The 19662-nt window shown below is 50.4% G+C and overlaps 3 protein-coding genes across 5 annotated transcripts in view; 1 reads left to right on the top strand and 2 right to left on the bottom strand.

The window, feature by feature from the left end:
- RAD54L (RAD54 like) overlaps nucleotides 1-1896 on the top strand; it is an 11830-nt gene extending 9934 nt beyond the window's left edge. Inside the window, exons 17-19 of the mRNA XM_078605658.1 lie at nucleotides 21-200; nucleotides 782-945; nucleotides 1346-1896. Of these exons, the coding sequence (XP_078461784.1) occupies nucleotides 21-200; nucleotides 782-945; nucleotides 1346-1544 (543 nt within the window). The 3' untranslated portion in view covers nucleotides 1545-1896. The remainder of the gene's footprint in view (nucleotides 1-20; nucleotides 201-781; nucleotides 946-1345) is intronic.
- On the bottom strand, nucleotides 1076-4345 carry LOC144726770 (alpha-ketoglutarate-dependent dioxygenase alkB homolog 7, mitochondrial-like). The gene is made up of 4 exons (XM_078605662.1): nucleotides 4049-4345; nucleotides 2913-3086; nucleotides 2236-2360; nucleotides 1076-2109 (listed from the first exon to the last, which is right to left on the bottom strand). Exons 1-4 carry the CDS (start codon nucleotides 4343-4345, stop codon nucleotides 1974-1976), a joined length of 732 nt encoding a protein of 243 aa, XP_078461788.1. The 3' UTR covers nucleotides 1076-1973.
- On the bottom strand, nucleotides 4321-19662 carry FAAH (fatty acid amide hydrolase). Of its 3 annotated transcripts, XM_078605660.1 has the most exons (16): nucleotides 19379-19658; nucleotides 16850-16966; nucleotides 15954-16103; nucleotides 15137-15270; nucleotides 14602-14808; nucleotides 13650-13690; nucleotides 13262-13386; nucleotides 12628-12753; nucleotides 11604-11701; nucleotides 11044-11143; nucleotides 10872-10915; nucleotides 10618-10657; nucleotides 10009-10117; nucleotides 9342-9487; nucleotides 8705-8865; nucleotides 4321-4406 (listed from the first exon to the last, which is right to left on the bottom strand). In XM_078605660.1, the coding sequence occupies exons 1-15, from the start codon at nucleotides 19598-19600 to the stop codon at nucleotides 8752-8754; spliced, it is 1773 nt and encodes a 590-aa protein (XP_078461786.1). In that variant the 5' UTR covers nucleotides 19601-19658; the 3' UTR covers nucleotides 4321-4406; nucleotides 8705-8751. The 3 variants fall into 3 exon arrangements, 2 of the variants coding, with proteins under 2 accessions (XP_078461786.1, XP_078461785.1); XM_078605659.1 differs by lacking the exon at nucleotides 4321-4406 and having other exon boundaries at nucleotides 8268-8865; XR_013587335.1 differs by lacking the exons at nucleotides 4321-4406; nucleotides 10009-10117 and having other exon boundaries at nucleotides 8268-8865; nucleotides 19379-19662.

The raw sequence follows: 19662 nt of genomic DNA, 5'->3' as shown, positions 1-19662 counted from the left end.
TGTTTCCACTGCCTGCACAGAGCCCGGAGTTTGTGTTCATGCTGAGCAGCAAGGCGGGTGGCTGCGGGCTGAATCTGATCGGCGCCAACCGCCTCGTGATGTTCGACCCCGACTGGAACCCGGCTAACGACGAGCAGGCCATGGCGCGCGTGTGGCGCGACGGCCAGCGCAAGAGCTGCTACATCTACCGCCTCGTCTCCGTGAGTCCTACGTGGGCGCTGTACCAGGCCAGTGGCGTAAGTCGCGGGTGTGCAGGCGGTGCAACTGCACATGGAGCCCCCCACGGGCAACAGGGGTCAAGGTGACAGGCCACGAAGAGGGGTAAAATTGGACAGGTTCCCCTATTTAATTCCTTGCAGTGGGACCCATGATTCATTAAGTTGATGCACATGTACCATGACAGTTACACGTTTGTATATCACTGGTTTTTGATATACAGTTCGAGAGGATGCTATGGCAAATAAAGAAACATTTTGACTCGACACAATTATAATTAGCACTGCCTTATAACAGAATAGCCTGACATTTCTGGCAATGGCCACTTCTTCAGAGCAGAGCCACTGGCCAAATGTCTGGTACATGTACATATTTTTTATAATGTGGTACCCGGTGCAGTGTATAAACATCTGTGCTGTTGCAATTAAAAGCGGTTGGTTGTGGTGCTGGCAACGCCACCTCCCTCATACGCCATGCCGGCCTTAATTGGTGCCTACGAATGGCACTTTCTCCACCGCAGTCTAAACGGCTAAACGGGGGATGTTTGTCGTTTTGCGTGCGACAGACGGGGACGATAGAGGAGAAGATCCTGCAGCGGCAGACGCACAAGAAGGCGCTGAGCAGCTGCGTGGTGGACGAGGAGCGCGACGTGGAGCGCCACTTCTCCCTGGTCGAGCTGCGCGAGCTCTTCCTGCTCAACGAGAGCACCAGCAGCGACACGCACGACAAGTATGACGCAGACAACTCGCACGCGCCTCGCTACCGCTTCTCTACAGCAGCGCTTTGCTCGCCAGCTTCCTTGCGCTTTCAACTATCAAATCATACGGCCTCGAGTCTGAAAATATTATCCAAAGGGTACTTCTCGCAACACTCATTTATTACACAAATAAAGATTACAGTCAAACGTTCATTATCTGGGGTAATGGGAAGGAGTGGCTCAGATATCTTTTTCTCAAGCATGGTTAATCCTCACACAGATAACCGTGAGTTAACTGAATAATTTCCTTCATTTTTATCTCACTTGGGGGCACGTGGATCCCAAGCTGTTTTGTCACAAACCTTAAGTCGTCTAACATGGTCGGAATCATGAACGAGCGATCATTTGAAACGTCCCTGTGTTGATTTCCAGGTTCAAGTGCCGGCGCTGCGTGAACGGGATCCAGGTACGCCCGCCGGCAGAGGGCACGGACTGCACCAGCAACCTGTCTCAGTGGCACCACAGCTGGGACAAGCGGCACCTGCAGGACCGCGTGCTCACTGCCGCCTGGGACGCCGCCGTCACCTTCACCTTCCACCATCGCTCGCACGAGCCGCGATCCACCGCGTGACCTCCGTTTGTCCGGCAGCAACGGGGCGCCCTGACTTCACCTCGATCTGCTGCTGGGTGCTTGGATGAAAGCGCGGGGATGCAAATCTACTGACGAAACATTTAAGCGATACTGTAGCTATCCAAGGCACGTGTGGTAAAGACTGCACTTGCACGGACCGCATGTGTGGGTGTGCACATCGAATATAAGGCTGCTATTCAACATCATAAGTCCTGTAAATCTTACTGTCAGTTTTTTTTTATTATATACACAAATGCGCTCAATATTTTGTTCTGCTCGTTCGACGATGCCATGTGATGCTGTTTTGTACGTAGCCATCAAGTGTCTCCAATAAAAAGCTGAGGGTCACGTACACGTTCCTCCAAAGTTCGAATGCCACCTCGAGGCAATAAGATTTTTCCGTACGGCCAGAGTCCGCACTGCCCAGGCTCAGGCGAGCTGCTCCTCTTCGGGGACGTTCCGGCTGATGACTGCCACGCGGCGACCACGGGGAACGCGTTCACCCCGGAACACCGACTCCTCGTCCTTGAGAATCTCATGCGTGAACTCGTAACGAACCCGTCCCCTGCCAGCAGCAGATTGAGAAAGGGCAGCAACGCGTTTGCGTGAAAGAACTGTGCAGACCACACGAGCCGGGATGGTGCAGAGCGCACAGCAGGGGGTTAGGGGTGCGAGGAGGCGTGGCACACACCTGATGATGTAGAGGGAGCGTGGCTTGAGCAGCACATCGACCCTGATGGTGGGGTCCTGCTCGTGCACGAAGCGCATCACACTGGCCGACAAGAGGCTGAGTCCCGCGATGATGCTCCCGCAAAACTGCAGACGCGCAATGGCAGCACGACTCAACCAGCGTTTCATGTATGGGGTTATGATCAGGTGGACACCTATATTGGTACACAATAGTGCAGACAATTCGTTTTGAAAATTGCTGCAGATGTCCGCTCTTATGCAGGTTGCAGTAAAGCTACACTGGATGTGTACAGTACTAAGTTTGCAGACAATTGACTTGGTCGACAGCCTATTTACAGTACATTAGCCTGCACATTGTTGTGAACACCTACATTAATCTACATCGCTGCACACCTGTAAACAACTAGGCGACAATTGCCTATTCCACACTGCTGGAGACATATCCTGAATACATCTGGCTCAATGTTGACTCCGATTAATGTACCGCACACTGCTGCAAATCGCTCTGTCCTACAGATGCGGACATCCGCAGTACAACATGACTCCGGTCAGGAGCAGGAGATGTCTAACTGCTGTTCTACAGGCGTCTATTTAAATGGCGTAGCGCACACAGCTTTACATCAGAGCTATGTCCTTGTAGGTCTGCGCTATCGTGGAGGAGGTTGATGTGGGCCCCACCTTGACGCTGTCCACGTGGGGGCGGATAAACCCGGCTGCGTCCAGGTCGAGTACGTGTGTGAGTGGCATGACCTCGGTGCCCGGTGGGAAGGCCCTGGCTAGTACTCGTGCCAGCGTGGCCCGGTTTCCCTCCGCCCAGCGGCGCGTCTCCGTCTCGCGGTATCTGTGAATCGCCTGTCGGGACGGATGGCAAAGCGTTTGGGCTCAATCATCGACTCTCAGACAAAGCAATTGTATGGCTAAATCAATTACGACTGCATCTGCAATAGTTGTTCTTCATCGGCTATATGAAATCTGAATTTCTAAACCTTGGCGGTAGAGCGAACAACTTGCAATCAAAGGTTGCGAGTTAAAATCCTGGTAGAGGGTTTACTAGGCCAAGCATCCCTCTGGGAAAGATCACATGAATACCAATTGCCCTAAGGACTAGCCCCTGCCATAGGAATGTGGAATTTCCACCACTTGACTGTAAATGGGGGTGAGCACTACCTTTCAATTCTCATTTCAGCAGGAATGATCACTTTTGCCCCAACCGCAACACGTGGTGAACTGGGGCTCGTGCAAGGAGTTTTACACTCCACCGCGGGATGGACGTGGGGGTTCTTTTACAAAACTTTACCACGCGGTCAGTGCCACTTTCTAAAAGGCGGCGAAACGCACAGACACAGAAGCTTAGACACAGGCTAAGACAAGCTTAGACAGCATTCAGATTAATTTAGATTTCAAGCTTTCGTGACTGCAGGGATTCATCTTCTTGGTTCTTTCGGTAAAGTCACGTAGAAGGGCCGAAACGTGAGAATTGTATTTTATTATGTTTTGTTTTTATTATTTCCCTTCTACGTGACTTTACCGAAAGAACCAAGAAGAGCATTCAGATAGCTCGATGGGAATACTGCAATGGCTTTTGCTGCGCTGCCCTCTGCTGTCAAAAACGTAGCCACGCAACCGCCTTTGATAACCCGGCGTGCATGGGGTCGTGGTTTACCCATCCAAGCACTATCCAGGTTCAACCCCGCTTAGCTCACGATACGGGCCGCCTTCCTGGTGATCCGATACTCATCAAATAATAACTCTGCTGATGTTAGTTATTAGCGCGGGCGGGATGGGGGGCGATAACGCAGCCGTCGAATTCTCACGTGGTCCCAGTGGTCGAACTGGTACTTGAGTCTGCGCAGGGTCGGCTCCACGTCCTTCACGAGCAGCCGCTCCTCCTCCTCGCTCACGAACTCCTCGCTCACCTCCACGTCCCCCCGCACCATCGCCTCGACCCGCGGGGGCTCGCAGCTCAGCCACGGCCTGGGGGAGTCGTGCCGTGCCGCGTGGCCGCTCTCGTTGCGGGCCCCGCGGGGCGCCGGGCAGGCGAGACGCGAGAGCGAGGCCCGCAGCGGCGATGCGAAGAAGCGAGCGAGGCCGGGCCACGTGCTGCTGCTCATCGCTCCCGGGGGTTGTCCGGTCGGTGGAGAAGGCTCGCAAGCTGCGGTCAGCCGAGGGAGTCTGAAGGAAATGCGGCCGGGGAGAGCCACAGTCGAGTTTCGAGCGAGAGGTCACAGCTGAGTTTGAGCACAGAGTGTGCACTAGGGGGAGACACACCAGACTGCTGAGGTGGCGCTACATCCCTCGGCTCCTATCCTCACCCCTCTCTTCTCTCTCACGATCACGTCATTACGCTTGGCGGTGACGTCGTTACGTACTCATAAAATAATGGATTTTAAAAATCACATAGATGACCGCTTGTGTTGCGATCGAAAAGTCGTAGTTTTTTTTTTCTTTTAATCTACGTGACTTTACCGAAAGACCCAAATATTATGAATTCCTGCAGTCACGAAAGCTTTAAGTCAAGATTTTAAAAACAATCCTTGCACGGGATTCGAACCGGAATTCTCGACTTAATGGGTTAACCGCTTTGCTCTCCTCTCCGACACTTGGGCAGTAAAATACACACTCGTGTTCTAGTTGTTATATCAGTGTCGTAATTTTACAACAAATGAAAATATTCAGAAATAAAAAAAAAATCTGCTTAAGTTGCTCACGTGCTAAGATTTTTTACTAAGGTAGTTTTTGGTCAAAAATAAAACGATAAATAGGATGCGAACCCACAAGCTCGCTTCTCACAAGCGACGACTGCGTTCACGATTCGGCTATCAGCCCGCGTGTGAAGAAGCTACGATACAACAGCAATCACCAGTGTCGCTCTGGAGAATGTGACAAAATCAGTAGGCATACCATTCGCCTCCTTATACATTAACAAAACAATACTCACCGCATTAACAATACACACCGGATTAGCAATACACGACACGTGTCTTTTACTGGTAGGAACCTCCTGGTTACACCAGCCCACAGGGGATTATTGTGTCCGTCGTGCAGGGAGGGGTTGGGTGGGGTGGGGAGGGTGGGGCTGGGTGGGGGGTGGGAGGGGTGGGGAGGGGTGGGGCTGGGTGGGGAGGGGAGGGGCTGAGTGGGGAGGGTGGGGCTGGGAGGGGTGGGGCTGGGTGGGGAGGGGCTGGTCACCCCGTGGTGCCCTTATAAAACTCAACGTTTAACCTATTCACGCCGGCTTGTGCCCGCCCTCACAGTCGGGCATATTTTCGGAATACACCACGCCGCCGTTGACCCTGGCCATTGACCGAGCAACCCAACGTTCCTACCAGCTCCCTCCGCAGGAATGAGTTTGTACACATTCCATCAGCCGGGGCACCGCCTTCTGGGAGTGCATCATTGCAGCAGCATTTGGTTCAACGCAAGCAAAACTCTGAACCGGTTTCAACATTTGTCTCATCGGCAGGGTCAGGCCAAATGTTTATATGCAAGGACCCAGTGAGACAAGCAAGTTTGCTTGTAGTGAACCAATGTTGTGGAAATTATGCACTCCCAAAAATAAGGCCGTGCGGCGAATGGGATGTTTTTAAAAAATACTTTCCATTAATTTTACTTGTATGTGGAGGGACAGATATATTTTAATGATGCGCCGTATATGTTTATTTATTTAACCGTGGGTGCATTTGTGGAGAGGGAACTGCAAAACATGAACCTGGTCTCAAACTCTCTACTGCCCCAACGCGGAGGTGTGGGGTGTGTGTGTGTGGCATTTAAAATGTCTTAGCGGCTTGGCAAGGGAAAGTGGGGCGATGAGAGACATTGACACAGCGTGGCCACCAGAGGACGCCACGTCCTCGCCTCGGGGACAGCATCGGTCGGGGAAGCTGATAATCGGTCCAACGTGGTGCACGCGGGCTTCAAGGAGTTTATCGGTGAATTTTCTGAAACGAATGCTGCCGGAGAATGATCGGAGCGGGCGGCGTGGCGTTTCGCACGATGTGGTCGAGTGATTTGAGATTGGTGACTGCAGTTGCACTCTGGGCCATTCTGAATTTAACTATTTTCAACAACTCCAACAACCACAAAAACACGTTAATGGAGAGAATGAATGCTTCGTCAAACGCACTCCTGCATGAATTGTCTCCCCGTGCCATGCCACTCATGGTGGTTGTTTTGACGCCACACTTCACCACCCTGGTCAACATGGGTTGGGTGAAGACAGGGGGCTCAATGGGCGGTCTACATCTCGTTCTTCAATGATGTTAGCATTGGCTGGGAACCAAAGTCTTCTCTCACGGTTCATAAGCATCGCGCCATCGCTCCAGTGGATTTCCATCCGCAAAAAGGCATTTTCACGGATCGATTGTGGCCACGCATGAGTCACAGATAATAGGGCCATAAATAAGAGGCGTTACTCTCACTATATTACGGAATCAACTTGGTGGGGCGGTACTCTGCATAGTTTGCGAATGAGTGTGTCTCATTAAGTGCTTATTTTAAATCGTGTCACCGCATCCTGGCGAGCGGATGCACATTGCCTCATCTGTGATCTATCACGCACGACCGTATCGCCACTCGAAGCGCGATATTGATCGCGAAGCCGAACCAATCCATAACAACCGCCATTCGCCACTAGGTGGCGGCGACGTCACCACGGCGCTTGTGCCAGGCTAAGTGCACTTTAAGTCCACGTGAAGTGTCGAACGCCCGCTGACAGGTCGCGGGACAGACCGAGGTGCCGTGGGTTGACTGAGATGACTGGCTGATGCACTCACCTGTGCCACCGACTGTACCAACCGCATACCCCCACAGTCCCCGCACACCCCTTACCACTGCTGCACCCGTGCACTGCCCACGCCACCTTCACCAACTCCAACCACAACCTGTCCAACCCCCGTGTCCAGGGGAAGGGGGAAGTCTGAAGAAGAAGGGGCGGGTCTTAAAAAGGAAAGGCGCAGTGACAAAATGGGGTGGGGCTTATGGAGTAAAGGGGGTGGGGCATAAAAAGGAGGCAGGGCCTACAGAGGTTGGATCTTGTGTTATTTAAGGTAATATTGCAGCAGGCAGCCACAGGCCAACTAATGTACTTGCTATGTATCAGTTTCATGAGTCTGGAATGGACAATTGTGGCCACGATTGCACTTGCTGTTGATGGGGTTTTCAAGGCTTTTAAAGGGATAGGAGTTGCACGTTTAGAAGTTAAAGCTGGTTTGTTGCTTCTTAAAAATGATATCCACCCCGTGTAAATGCAGCCAGGTAAACCGGTTTAAACTGAACGGACTAACTAGCTCTCAGATGTGTTATCTGGTTGTGCTACGTGTTGTTCCGGCAAGATGTGATGTTTCGCCCCACGTGCTGGGAGTTTCTTCAAAAACTGCTGAAACGTCGGACATCGTGGCGAAAACATGGCAGAACACAAAAACACATCGCAGATTCGTAAAGCACAACTGCGGAAACCTAGTGGTGATGGGATAAAATCGGATATATTTATTTTTTGAGAATCGGTCAAAACGGTATTGACTGACATCATAAGAAACAGGATTGCACTATAAATGAATACAAATATTTGACCATTTCAAATATTTATGCCCTAATTTCAAGATATGAATACAAATAACACATTACTTGGGGCGCTGATTAAAAATTCTTACTTTCGTATTATGCACTACTCTTATCGCTGCATCACTGAATAATAATTTACTTATTTATCCAGGAAAGCCAAACTAGGCCATATGGCTCTTTTTCAGGAGGGTCCTGCAATTGAATGTTTATTTAAATATGTTTTCAGCCACCTAATGAATGTTTTTTGAAGAAACCGGAGCACCCGGAGAAATCCCACGTGCGCGAGGGGCCAACACCGTCTCCGTACGGATGGAAACAGATGGCGATTAGTCCACTCACTGAGCTGCCTTCTCCTGGCGAACCAGGGTATGGCACCTTGACGCCCACGGAAAAGGAGTTTCACACCATTTGCGTGATCCACCAACCCTCACCTCCACACTTATCATTTACAGGTATTCATAGCAACCACGGTCATTCAATACAACATTAAAGAATGTTTATTTTTAGATTACTTGTACTGCATGTAAGAGGTAAAAGTACAACAATTATTGGGAAACTATCATCAACCATCATTACTGCCAGCAGTTGGCACACAATTTCTCGCAAAAAAAATTGTTGCCAAAATCTGGACAAATCTGGTTACTGCTGCCCCTACTGGGCAACTGCGTTGGCACCTTCCAAGCAGACCATACGTCAGATTACACGGCTCATCATCAGCCATGGTTAATCCACTGGTGGATGAAGGCTTCCCCAAGCTGCTGCCATCGCTCATGGTACCTCAATGTACTAATGAACATAGCACCTGCACACGAGCTGATGTTATTGCTCCACGAGTTCAAAGTCATGGCAGGACAAACAATGGATATTTTCCTTGGCTGAGATAGAACGTTGTCACTATGCCAATGCCGTACCTAACGTAGCCTGTAAACGTTGCATCACGGCCCTGCGTGCGCTTCCTCTACGAGCGTGCGGCGTTCTCCACCTCCCGCATCAGACGCAGACACTGCTCCTCCTGCCAGGGCAGGGCCACGCACTGCACCGAGAGTGGGAGGCCCACCCCTCCAGCCACCGCCTGCAGCCGCGCACGGAGGGAGGGGGCACACGGGGCGGCAGGAGTGAGCACGTGGGGTCCATGTGGTGTGGCTTAGCGCCCCGGGTGCTGGGGTGGGGGGGCTCCTCGAGTGATGGTTTTTGAGCGAAGCAGGAGGGGTCTTGTGTGGCACGGTGTTTGAAGGATAAGGGGGTGGGGCCCGGGGTACCCATGTGGTGTGTTGGTGGGTGTCGGATTGGGGATTCCATGTGGTTTTCAGTAACTTGGAAAAGAGAACAGTTGGGGGTAGGGATGAGAGGGGGGGGGCGCTGACAAAATATCATGTTTCCAACAGGTTTTTTCCTTTCTAAAGCACGTCAACCATCTTGACAGCAACCCTGCCAAATGAAGCGTACCCAAAGCAAATGGCTCAGATGTCTATAAAGGACCACATTTACGGGCGTTACGGCAGGGCAGTGCAGAATGTGCAGGCTCTGCAGGTAGGAGTTGTCACAAACCTTGGGAAAGGCCTTTTCCCAGATATCCCCGTAGTGGCCTCGGTACTCGCTGAGTTCTTGCTCATCCTGCACAGTGACCGTCCCCATCGGAACCACGCCAGCCGGGAAATTCAGCAGGTTGTACAAGATGTGGAAGACTGTGAGCGCTGGTAGAGAGAGCACAAAGGTTCATAAAAAAAAGCATTCTTTTGAACATTGAACAACACATGTGAATTTATAAAGCATCTCAATGTCATATGCTATGCTGTGCAAAAAAGCAAGAAGTGCATTATTAGATCGTGGTGAAAGTCAGATTTTTTATTTGTCAAAATACGATTTTTAAATGCATTATTTTTTTACTTAATGTAATTTAAAATAACTGCTCGCAGAGTATTGAAGGAACATTTGTTTAAATTGGTTGCAATACAGTGCTTTTAAATTAGCATTTTATACTCCACAAGCTCCAACCAATGCGCGCTATGAACCCAGCGATCCCCAGGTCAAACTAACATTGGCGGATAGCGATATCCGAACCAGTCCTGGCCTCCCCCTACACCAAAGCATATTAAAGTATGATCAAACCCCTGCCACAATCGACGCAAGAATGGGGAAGCATTCATCCAGCAGCAGATTAACAAAGCTAGCGTGCAAGTGAGAATCGAGAGGTGGGAGCGTGAGGTGGCCTCACCACCGAGCTTTCCACTGTGGCCGATCTTTAGAGCGGGGCCCAGCGCCGGGCACAGGAGCACTTCTATCCCAGCCACCCTCCACGCCGAAATAAACTCGGTGCGGTACGCCTGCCAAGCAGAGGCACCCACCGACAACGCAGAATGTAAACGACCTTCGTGTTGCGTTGGTGTTCAAGTTGCTCAAGTTTATTTTGTTTTACCAGGGGTGAGAACTCAACAGAGACCGGGATGAGAGTCTCGTTTTCCAAAGTGAACCTGGCTCACCGGAATTACAAAAGCAAAACAAATAAACTGAAGAAAATCGAAATCAAAGGAAAACACCACTCAGGTATTCGTGACTTACTGACTGCACATCTCGAAAAGTGCAACCAAATACTGCGCTTTGTTTTGATGAGACTCATTGTGATTATACTTAAACAAAGCAGCCGAATATTTCCCTTATTTCCATTGTGCATTCCAAATTTCCGTGCCAAGCGACATTTATTTGTGTATTTCTTATCAACGCACATTTCAAGATAGCTAAGAAAAGTCAAGGTTGATAAGAACCCGTGTTCTTTAAAAATAGTGCAGCATTATCTGTTTTACCATCACGACCACTATCAATCTACCTCAATTGCTGTATGGAGTTTCCACAGTGCTGCAACATTTCTGTAAAAAAAACAAAAAGATGAGAAGATTTAAAAAGTCTGTGTGATTGATGTAGTGGCAGAAAGTGTCAGTCAGCTTTATTTGCAAATTTCAAAGCTCCTTTTCTTCACAATAAATAACATCGCCTGAATGCATGTGGTCTGTGCTAGTAAGAGGCCACGTGGGTTTATTATTTTCTGTGGATATTTTTAAAAAATCCATAAAGTCTGCTCACTTTACTCCACCCTGCATGCGAAGTGCCTTGGACTGTCTTGGGGCCTGAGACACGAATACGCAGAAACACACGCTCACATACATGACCCGATCAGCAATGTGACCGCATTTTCAACATTGGGACGTCATTATCGACCTTTTCAAATTGTAGTATTCGGGAATGAGTCGCTTACAAAGGGTTTTGTGAGCACGCTGAGCAGCCAGGATAGAAGCTTTGGTATCCGGTACATGCTGATTTGGTAGTGCAGGTTAGGGTCAACCACATCCCCAGCACTGGAAACAACGAGAAGCACCACAGTTACTAAATCACCCGCGTCAGCGAACAGACGCCACTCAAATTAAACATAAAGCAACTAAAAATTATCTGCGTAGAAATACAATTTTTTTTTATATAGAATTGCTTGTGAAAAATCCTTCAAGCGGCCTCATCATTTGCACTGTGGGAGGCACATTTTCCACTCTGCAGTGACAGTCAAACTGATATATTAAATTCTGAGAGCTGGAAAATAGCCAAATCAAGTGTAAAACACCAAATATGAAGGCTTATCATATGAAGGCTTTATTGTGTCGTCACCGGCGACCAGGTTGAGAACCGAGATTAATCCTGCGAGGCTGCCTGCAATCGGACCCAGGATCTCAGAGGTGCCAGCTCAACGCTCTAAACCTCAGAGCCACCCGGTCACTTCCACACGCCTCCTCTTTGTGTCACCACGGCCCATCGTGCTCTACGTACAACTTCCCGAGCAGCGTCTCGGCACCGTCGGCGAAGAGCGCCTTCATGACCAACTCGGTGAGGCAGTATTCCAGGCGTGGCGGCTCAAACGGGATCAACTGCACACGCGGCGAAAGCACATCCCATTATTCACAACAAATTTAAATGCATGTGTGTGCACCATATTCCCAGAAAATGATTATCATGTTGCCTGCCCAAGGGCATGACCCTCACTCAAACTCCCGCCTCCAATCTCATACGATCCCATTTCCTCTCTTCACCTAACATCAGGGCTTCATTTCAGCTGGGTTTGCCCAGGTCAGTGACCCGGAAAATATTTCTTCACTTCCTAATTTAGGCCTAGTCATCCAAGCCTCCACAGTCCTATATCTAGGCCTACTCCAGTCCACCAGTAACCCAGAAAATATACGGTGAGCAATTAAGCCTTGACTCACATCACCACTCTGTCCGAGGGTACTTGAGTCATTACTATGCAAGGGAGAGCTGAGATGGTACTCCTGTCTTCAACAGTATTTAGGTTGACCCATTACTAGATGGGATGTTGGGAGCTCATACCATGGACCTGCCCTTGGCTGGACAATGGAATACAGTAGTTTACATAAATAATTGACATAGCAAATTCATTTTATACAATTTAACTTGTCCATGTCGAAAATGATGTGTTGTGGGGAGCAGAAGCGTCGTGGTTAGCGTGCTGTGCTCCCAACCCAGTGACACGAGATCAATTCCCACTCACTGACAACATCGGTGATGAATAACTTAATCGGTCCTGGGCCACCTCTAGCTCTACTCAGCCTCAACATCAGAATTGGCGAGACAAAGGGGGCCAGGCATGGAGATGGCCACCCACCCAGTCGTGTGTCCTTCCGGCCTTAAATAGGTATTCGCTACCATCACTTGCACCAACACAGTCTGGTAAAAAGGCTCTAAAGGGGTTTTATTTGTCTTTGTTGATATTCTAAGTTCTAATTTTGATGGAAATACAGTTGGGTTGCTGAATCGATGGAACTCGTTGAGACCGAACCTTGTGGCCGTTGTTCTCCAGCAGCGCCCGGGCTTCCCGCACAGAGCGCCTCATGCTGGGATTTGGCTGAATGAACCCATCGCCCTCATAGTAGCCAACCACCATTGGGCTCTTGTTCTCATAAATCTGAGTGCAAAATGACATGCAAATTACACGCGCTTGTTACACTTGAAAATGTAAACGTGTGTGTGTGTGTGTGGCATACTAACATGCAGCGCAAACGTGGACGATAGGAGAGACTAAGGGAGTAGAGTCTAGGAGACGAGAGTAGAAGCAGCTTGTGGGAAAAAATTAAGACAATCCAGTAATGAACATGAACACCGGTGATATTTTAGGGGAATGAGTAATTTCTCAAACCGATAGGGCAAAGTTATATCTGATTTACAAGATCGTGTTTTGAGATTAGATCGAAGGAAGCAGACCACGTGGGAGGGCCAATGAAGAGGTGGAAAGGCAGTGCTGACGATGATGTGGAGGACCTAAGAAATAGGAGACAGGACTGGAGAGTGATAGATAAGGCATGGAGAGGTACTGCCTATCAACCGACCCAGGCAATGCCTGGACGACACAGATACCGATGATTGCGCCTGTGTGTGTGTGGCACGTTGATACTGCAGATTAAACTGCGACCAACCTTCCTGTCAAAAGAAAGCGGGGGAACGGTTGGGTCCAGGGCGAACAACTTGGGACACAAGAGTGCCTCCATGCACAGGGCGAGACCGTCCACGTCGCGGGCTATTGGACCTGCCGAAGGTATCACTGCAACAGAGAAACGCGTGCGCCGTCAGCCTGCTCCACCCGGTAGCCGTGCAGAGCCACTCTGTTTCACGATGTCGGGCCTGTTTTCAGGTGGCGTCTCGCTGGCAGCGCGAGTGCTGCAGCCACACCCCGACAGAATCACTGCTGCTGGAATGTGGCTGCACAATAAAAAATAAAATAAGCAAAACTAATTCAACTGGTGTGTACGGTGCCTTTAGACCGTACGGCCAAACAGACATGAACTCGACATGTAACATTCTTACCCCCTTTTTGTCCAGGGATGCTAGACTGTCCGCCTTTGTTACTGCGGGAAAAGTGAGATAAAGAACCGCAAGTATGAATCTGGGCTGATTTAGGATGCACAGTGCTTCTGTACTTACAACATTTAGTTGACACATATCACACACAACAATGCACTGCACAAGGCATAAAACAGAGCACTTGTTGCAACAGCACATCCACGTCTCACATCTCAGCGCATCGCACCCTACACTGATTATGCATACACACACTCAACTTGTGGACACAAGACAAAGGTCAGTTCGGGGTACAAAGGGCAGTGTGGCCAACAGGATGCCCAGCCACCATTGTCTCCCCAGCGGTGATGTTTACACATCACACCAGGTACTCAGTTCATGCTAAAATCGGCCCAAAGGAGGCCCAGGGCCAGTTCAGATATTCATCGCCAATGTTAATCATGAGCGGGAATCGAATTCCGCTTGGTTGGTTCATAGCGCAGTGCGTTAACCACAAAAACACACACACTCAGCGCGCATACATACGCAAAGACTAAGATCCCCCATATAGCCTGAACAGACTGTTGGGGCAAGTGCTGTTAGCGAGCACCTATTAAGCCAGCACGGCACACAAGGGGGTGGGTGGCCAACACCACGCCCGGCCACCTATATCTGTCCAGTAGCGATGTTTACACACCACACCGGGTACTCATTTGAGGCCGAGTCGACCTAGGGGATGCCCCTGACCGGTTCAGATAATTGTCACTGGTGTTGGCTGTTAGTGGGAATTGAACTCGGGTCGCCGGATTCGAAGTACAGCACGCTAACCGCGACACTACCACTCCCCTTACGCACGCACACACACACACACGCGTGCACACACACGCGCGCACACACACACGCGCGCGCACACACACGCGCGCACACACACACACACGCGCACACAGCGTGCACAAACATCCTGTGAGCTGGGTGGTACCTAAGCCTCCCCCCCGTGGGCTTGAAGCCACAGATCCCACAAAATGACGCCGGGATGCGGATGCTGCCTCCGATGTCGGAGCCGATGCCCAGGATGGAACCCCCACCCCCGATGAGCGCCCCCTCTCCTCCAGACGACCCCCCCGGGGAGCGTGCCGCGTCCATCGGATGGCTCGTCTGCCCGAAGATGGGGTTACTGCATTCAAAGCTGTGGCACAGTTTGTTGAAAGAATCACACAACTCGATTGCACACCGGTAAGAAAGATCACTCTTTTGTACCATGATGCGTGTTCTATTTACAGGGACAATGTCAGACCATTCCCCAGTGCAGCATGCCTACACTTTATTGCCAAGATGAGGGAACGCACAGTAAGAGGTCTGTGGCAGTAAGATGGCCTGCGATGCGACACACTCTCCGAAAATACCAAAGTTTGACCTACTGCCTTCACTTAAAAAAACAAATAACATCCTGGCATGGCCCCTGGTGCACAGAGACGTCTGTCCACTGTGGATAAAGTGGGATTTGAGAGGTTTACCTTAACAAGGACTGTGGCACATTTGTCTTTGCAAATACCACGGCACCCTGGTGCTTCAGAACCTTTGCGATGACACAATCCTCCGCGGCAAGGCTCTCCACCCCGCAAATCAAACCGCAGGTCGAGTAGCAGCCCTGCACAAGACAATCAGAAGTTTTGAAAAAAATACAAATTGAGAAATACGATATTCATCACCATTTCAGCTTGCTCTTTTGTGATTTATTGACATTGCGGTTAAATCTTACAGCCAGGATATACGGCTCGGATGTAACATCCTGTTTTGCAAGACCGGCGTATAACAAAGCCACCATTGACACTGCTCGTTAAATACACATTACAAAACAACAATAGAATGGTAAAACACGATACGTCACATGCATGAAATGCAAGGGATGCTAAACATCTCACATGACGTGAGAATATTTTTCCACTGACACAAGTCATGGGCCTTTCATCAGGGCTTACTTTTTCACTGGATATTTTCTGGGTCGCTGGTAGCCTCGAGTAGAAATGTGACAAGTCGCCACAGTCATAGCAAAAGGTATACAGAATATTTATTTATACTGGAGGAATCCGAAGAGCTATAAAGCTCTTTTTCACAGATGTCCAGTAGGGGTGGGTAAGAACGTTACAACAACAAACATCACAAAAACATGATAGTAGTGCAAAGTTCAAGAAAGGTAAACAAATTAAGAAAAGTAAAATCATACTGACTGTGGTGTACCGGATGTACAAATATTCCACCCAGACAGACCCGGCCAAAATTAAGCGCTAGTTTTAATTGAAGTCACGTCATGAAGAGGCTTCTCACTGTCACCTGGATGTCAAAGTTCTCCTTGATGCTGACCGGCACCCCGTGCAAGAGGCCCCGGCTGGAGGCATTCACTTTCTCCAGAGCCTGAGCCTGTGTGAGGCTTTCAGGAAGAAACTGAACAACGCAGTTGGTCTTCTCATCCACCTCGAGCGCCTGGCAGCAGTCACCCACACAGAGATCAGCACTCAATACAAGGCCAAACAACCGCTCACAGCTGTGTTGAGAAATGGATGACCGAAGAAAAAATGTAAATATACGTTTAACCCCTCCCTGGACAAAACCTTGTGAGAAAATGTCATGTTTTTATTAATTTACTGCCTCAAAAAGATGTAAGATATACAAATTTCCACCAATTTTTGAAATATATTTTTTGGCTGCGACTTAGCGTCGACGATTCTACTGTGTGAACAATGCAGGAGACATGAACCAAAGGCTCTGCTCAAGGAACTCCTCCATTATTGGCTGCTGCGACTGCAACCCCAACCTCATCAATCAAGGGCACATTGCCTCCAGCGAAACAAATTCTCATTTTCACCGTGCAGCCTCCAAGCGCGACCTCCCAGGGGATGCGCGGTCCCCACTGGGGAAACCGCAACACCCTAAACAATCTGCTTAAAACACATCTTTAACAGCCGCCACCGACCAAGCCAACCCTCTCTGAACAAAGCAATCTGGTTAAGAGCGAGTTGCCGTGAATGCGCGAGGGATAGACCCTCAAGGTAGGAGATAGGCAATGCGTGAACGTGGCTAGCGGAGGGGAGCGAGATTGCCCAGTGGCGGTGAGACCAGGCCCAGCTGGTGGGAGGGGTGGGGGGGTTGTTATGGAACTGCATTTCCAGGCTGTTGACCATGCTGTTTCCCCATATCCGAGAGGTATGGAGGTGAGTCGAGGAAGGCACCTTGAGCAGATATGTCCGCAGGACATCGCTGGGCAGCAGCTGGTTGTCCTGCAGCCTTTGGGTCAGCTCCTTCAGGGACAGCCCAAGTATCTCCTCCTTGGCCTCAACGCCTGCAGCCTGCAGCGGGAAACACTGCAGTGAAAAAAACATCGTGCAGCTCTGGAAATCATCGCCACGCCAATCAAGGATTGCTGTTATGGGGCTCACGGGGTGTTGTAATGAGCGTGTTAATGGGCGTGCCGTTACTATGTTTCGGAAAAATCGGGGGAATAACCTGGGGTTAGCATACGTGTCGACCCCAAAGGGTTCAAATCGGCGAGACCACTCCATGAAAACATTGGCAAGAACTCAGACATTCAGGGTAAACCCCAAGAAATGGAGGGATACTCAAGAAACGGAGGCACAGAAACCTGTCTCACAGGCAAGGGCGAGTATACTGTTGGCGAAATTGTTTTAGAGGGCTTCTTAGTAAATGAGTTTGCATTGCAGTAATTGGCTAATGTACGCGACTGAGTGAATACCCCCATAGTGAATGAAACCGTTGATAATTGTTACTAGTTTGCTGTTTTCTCGTTGAAAGCTTGCAGGTAAAGACAACAACTTCTGGAGCTGACCCTTCACATGAGACCTCAACCATCGGCGGCAGTTGCTGGGCCCCTGTAATGAACGGGGGCGGTGTGATTGGTGAACAAATCACGACGTGAGACCCTCAACATCGTGAGAAATCCGTCTCAAGGGTAATCCTTGAGACTTCACATGTATGAGTTTGGGATAGGATTAGAGCTACGGTGTTAACAGCACCAGTGCCACATTGACAACACTTATGTTGGGGCCTATAAAATGCTCTCTTTGCCTGCCATCGGGTCTGCGTTCATCTGTGTGTCTATGTCTCTCCACGTCTTATTCCCTCTCCACGTCTGTGTCCCTACTGCAGTGTTATAGAATAAAAACGCTGACGTACTATATACACAAAGATCCCACGGACTGTTGGGGCAAGTGCTGTTCGTGAACACCTATAACACCTATGAAGGCCGGCACGGCACGCACACACACACATTGGTGTGTGTGTGTGTGGTCAACTCCACTCTCGGTCGCCTTTGGCTCCCCAATGCTGATGTCTTACACACCGCACCAGGTACTTATTTGAGGCTGAGCCGACCTAGGGGAGGCCCAGGCCCGGTCCAAATATTCGGGAATCGAACTCAATTTGCCGGGTCCGTTGCGCAGTACAGCGCTCCCCAAATGCGCTCACTTGCAACAAGATGATTTGTGCAACCGGGGTTACGAATACATTCGTGTTGTTACACATTGGGTTGACACTGGCTAGGTGCTGGCAGGTTACGGTACAGACCTAGGTGTTACGGGTTTGACCGAGATGACCGACAAGATACATCGCCTGTGCTCCCGGGATACTGCACCACCTCGCTGCGTTTTAGCCGCCCGGCGCTCCGCCCGTTGTTGTGAGCGTCGCTTCTCTGCCCTCCGCTGTTGTTGGAGGGCGACTGCCACCCAATGAAGTACCACTTAGCGTCCTTCAAGATGAACCGACGCGGTACAGAAAGATGTGTGGGCTCGTTGGAATTAGAGAGACAACGCATGCTGGATAGGGGCAGTCCGCGATTCACGAACGGGGGTCAGTGTCCGTGGTTGGTTCGTAAGTCGGATGGTACGTAAGTCGGATGGTTCGTAAGTCGGATGGTTCGTAAGTCGGAACAAAATAATGTACTGTATTTAAATACACGTACGGTCAATGTTTTAAAACGTGCTACGGTCCAACAATAAAGTGAAGCGTTGTTACACTCGTAAATAGTAAAAAAATGTATGTAATACGGTAATAAATACTGTATAGTAGATAAAATATAAAATAAAGTAACATACCTTGAGTCATGATGCTGGCTTGCCTGTCGGAAGGAGCTTAATGAAGTCTCCACGACTGCACAAACACATGCGTGTTTGTGTGCGCGCGCACACACAAAAACGCACGTGCGCGTGCACACGCACGCACGTGTACGCGCGCATAAACGCACGTGCGCGTGTGTGTACGCACGTGTGTGTACGCGCACACACGCACGCACGCGCACAAACGCAAAGGTCCCCCGTATAGCCTTAACAGACTGTAGGGGCAAGTGCTGTTAGCGAGTAGTACCTATGAAGGCCGGCACGGCACACGAGGTGGGTGACCAGCATCCACGCCCGACCGCCTTTGTCTCCCTAGTGGTGATGTTTACACACCGCTAAATCGGGTAATAATGAGGCCGAGTCGACCTAGGGGAGGCCCAGGTACCGGTTCACGTAATCGTCAGTGGGTGTTGGCCGTGAGCTGTTCGCCGGGTTCGTAGCGCAGCGCAGCGCTCACCCGCGCGGGCACACGACCGCTTCCCAAGCGCGAGTTCGCATTTGCAAATCGACGTTGTTGACAACAACAACACAACAACAACATCAACAACATCATCATCATCATCATCTCATGCGAGCCGATACCCGTTAACGAGTGCGCGCGTTCGCCAAGACCGCCCGCAATGCACGGACCAGGCCGGGTCGCAGCTCTGCCAGGGCCTCGGTCCTGCGGTGTCGGGGGCCGCGGGCTTTGCGGCTCCACTCGGGGCGGCGACTCGAGCCCAGGGCGGCCCGGGCGACGAGGAGCGCCGCGCCGACGCCTCCCGTCACCAACACGAGGCCCCTCGGCGTCCAGGAGACCCCCAGCCAGTCCTGGTCGCCCCACATGCCCCGCAAGGCGCCCGGCACCTGCATTTGTGGCGTCTGTGGCTGGACTCTGCCGTGCGTCTGTGCACGTGGCCGGCTATATATATACA

This window comes from Lampetra planeri, chromosome 24 (assembly GCF_965212315.1).
Source record: "Lampetra planeri chromosome 24, kcLamPlan1.2.h2, whole genome shotgun sequence".
In the NCBI taxonomy this organism is placed as follows: domain Eukaryota; kingdom Metazoa; phylum Chordata; class Hyperoartia; order Petromyzontiformes; family Petromyzontidae; genus Lampetra; species Lampetra planeri.
Note: the sequence above shows the minus strand (reverse complement) of the source record. Positions and strands in the feature narration are given on the sequence as shown.

What these genes read in the sequence shown, in the direction of transcription:
- LOC144726770 (XM_078605662.1), bottom strand. Translation starts at nt 4,345, where the DNA reads ATGAGCAGCAGCACGTGGCCCGGCCTCGCTCGCTTCTTCGCATCGCCG. An exon ending in AGTTCGACCACTGGGACCAC is followed by an intron (nt 3,087 to 4,048) that starts GTGAGAATTCGA and finishes CCGTCCCGACAG; the next exon opens with GCGATTCACAGATACCGCGA. An exon ending in CCCACGTGGACAGCGTCAAG is followed by an intron (nt 2,361 to 2,912) that starts GTGGGGCCCACA and finishes GCGCGTCTGCAG; the next exon opens with TTTTGCGGGAGCATCATCGC.
- FAAH (XM_078605660.1), bottom strand. Translation starts at nt 19,600, where the DNA reads ATGCAGGTGCCGGGCGCCTTGCGGGGCATGTGGGGCGACCAGGACTGG. An exon ending in GCGTGCTCACAAAACCCTTT is followed by an intron (nt 10,916 to 11,043) that starts GTAAGCGACTCA and finishes TTCGTGTCTCAG; the next exon opens with GCCCCAAGACAGTCCAAGGC. An exon ending in CCACAGTGGAAAGCTCGGTG is followed by an intron (nt 9,488 to 10,008) that starts GTGAGGCCACCT and finishes TCTCTCTACCAG; the next exon opens with CGCTCACAGTCTTCCACATC.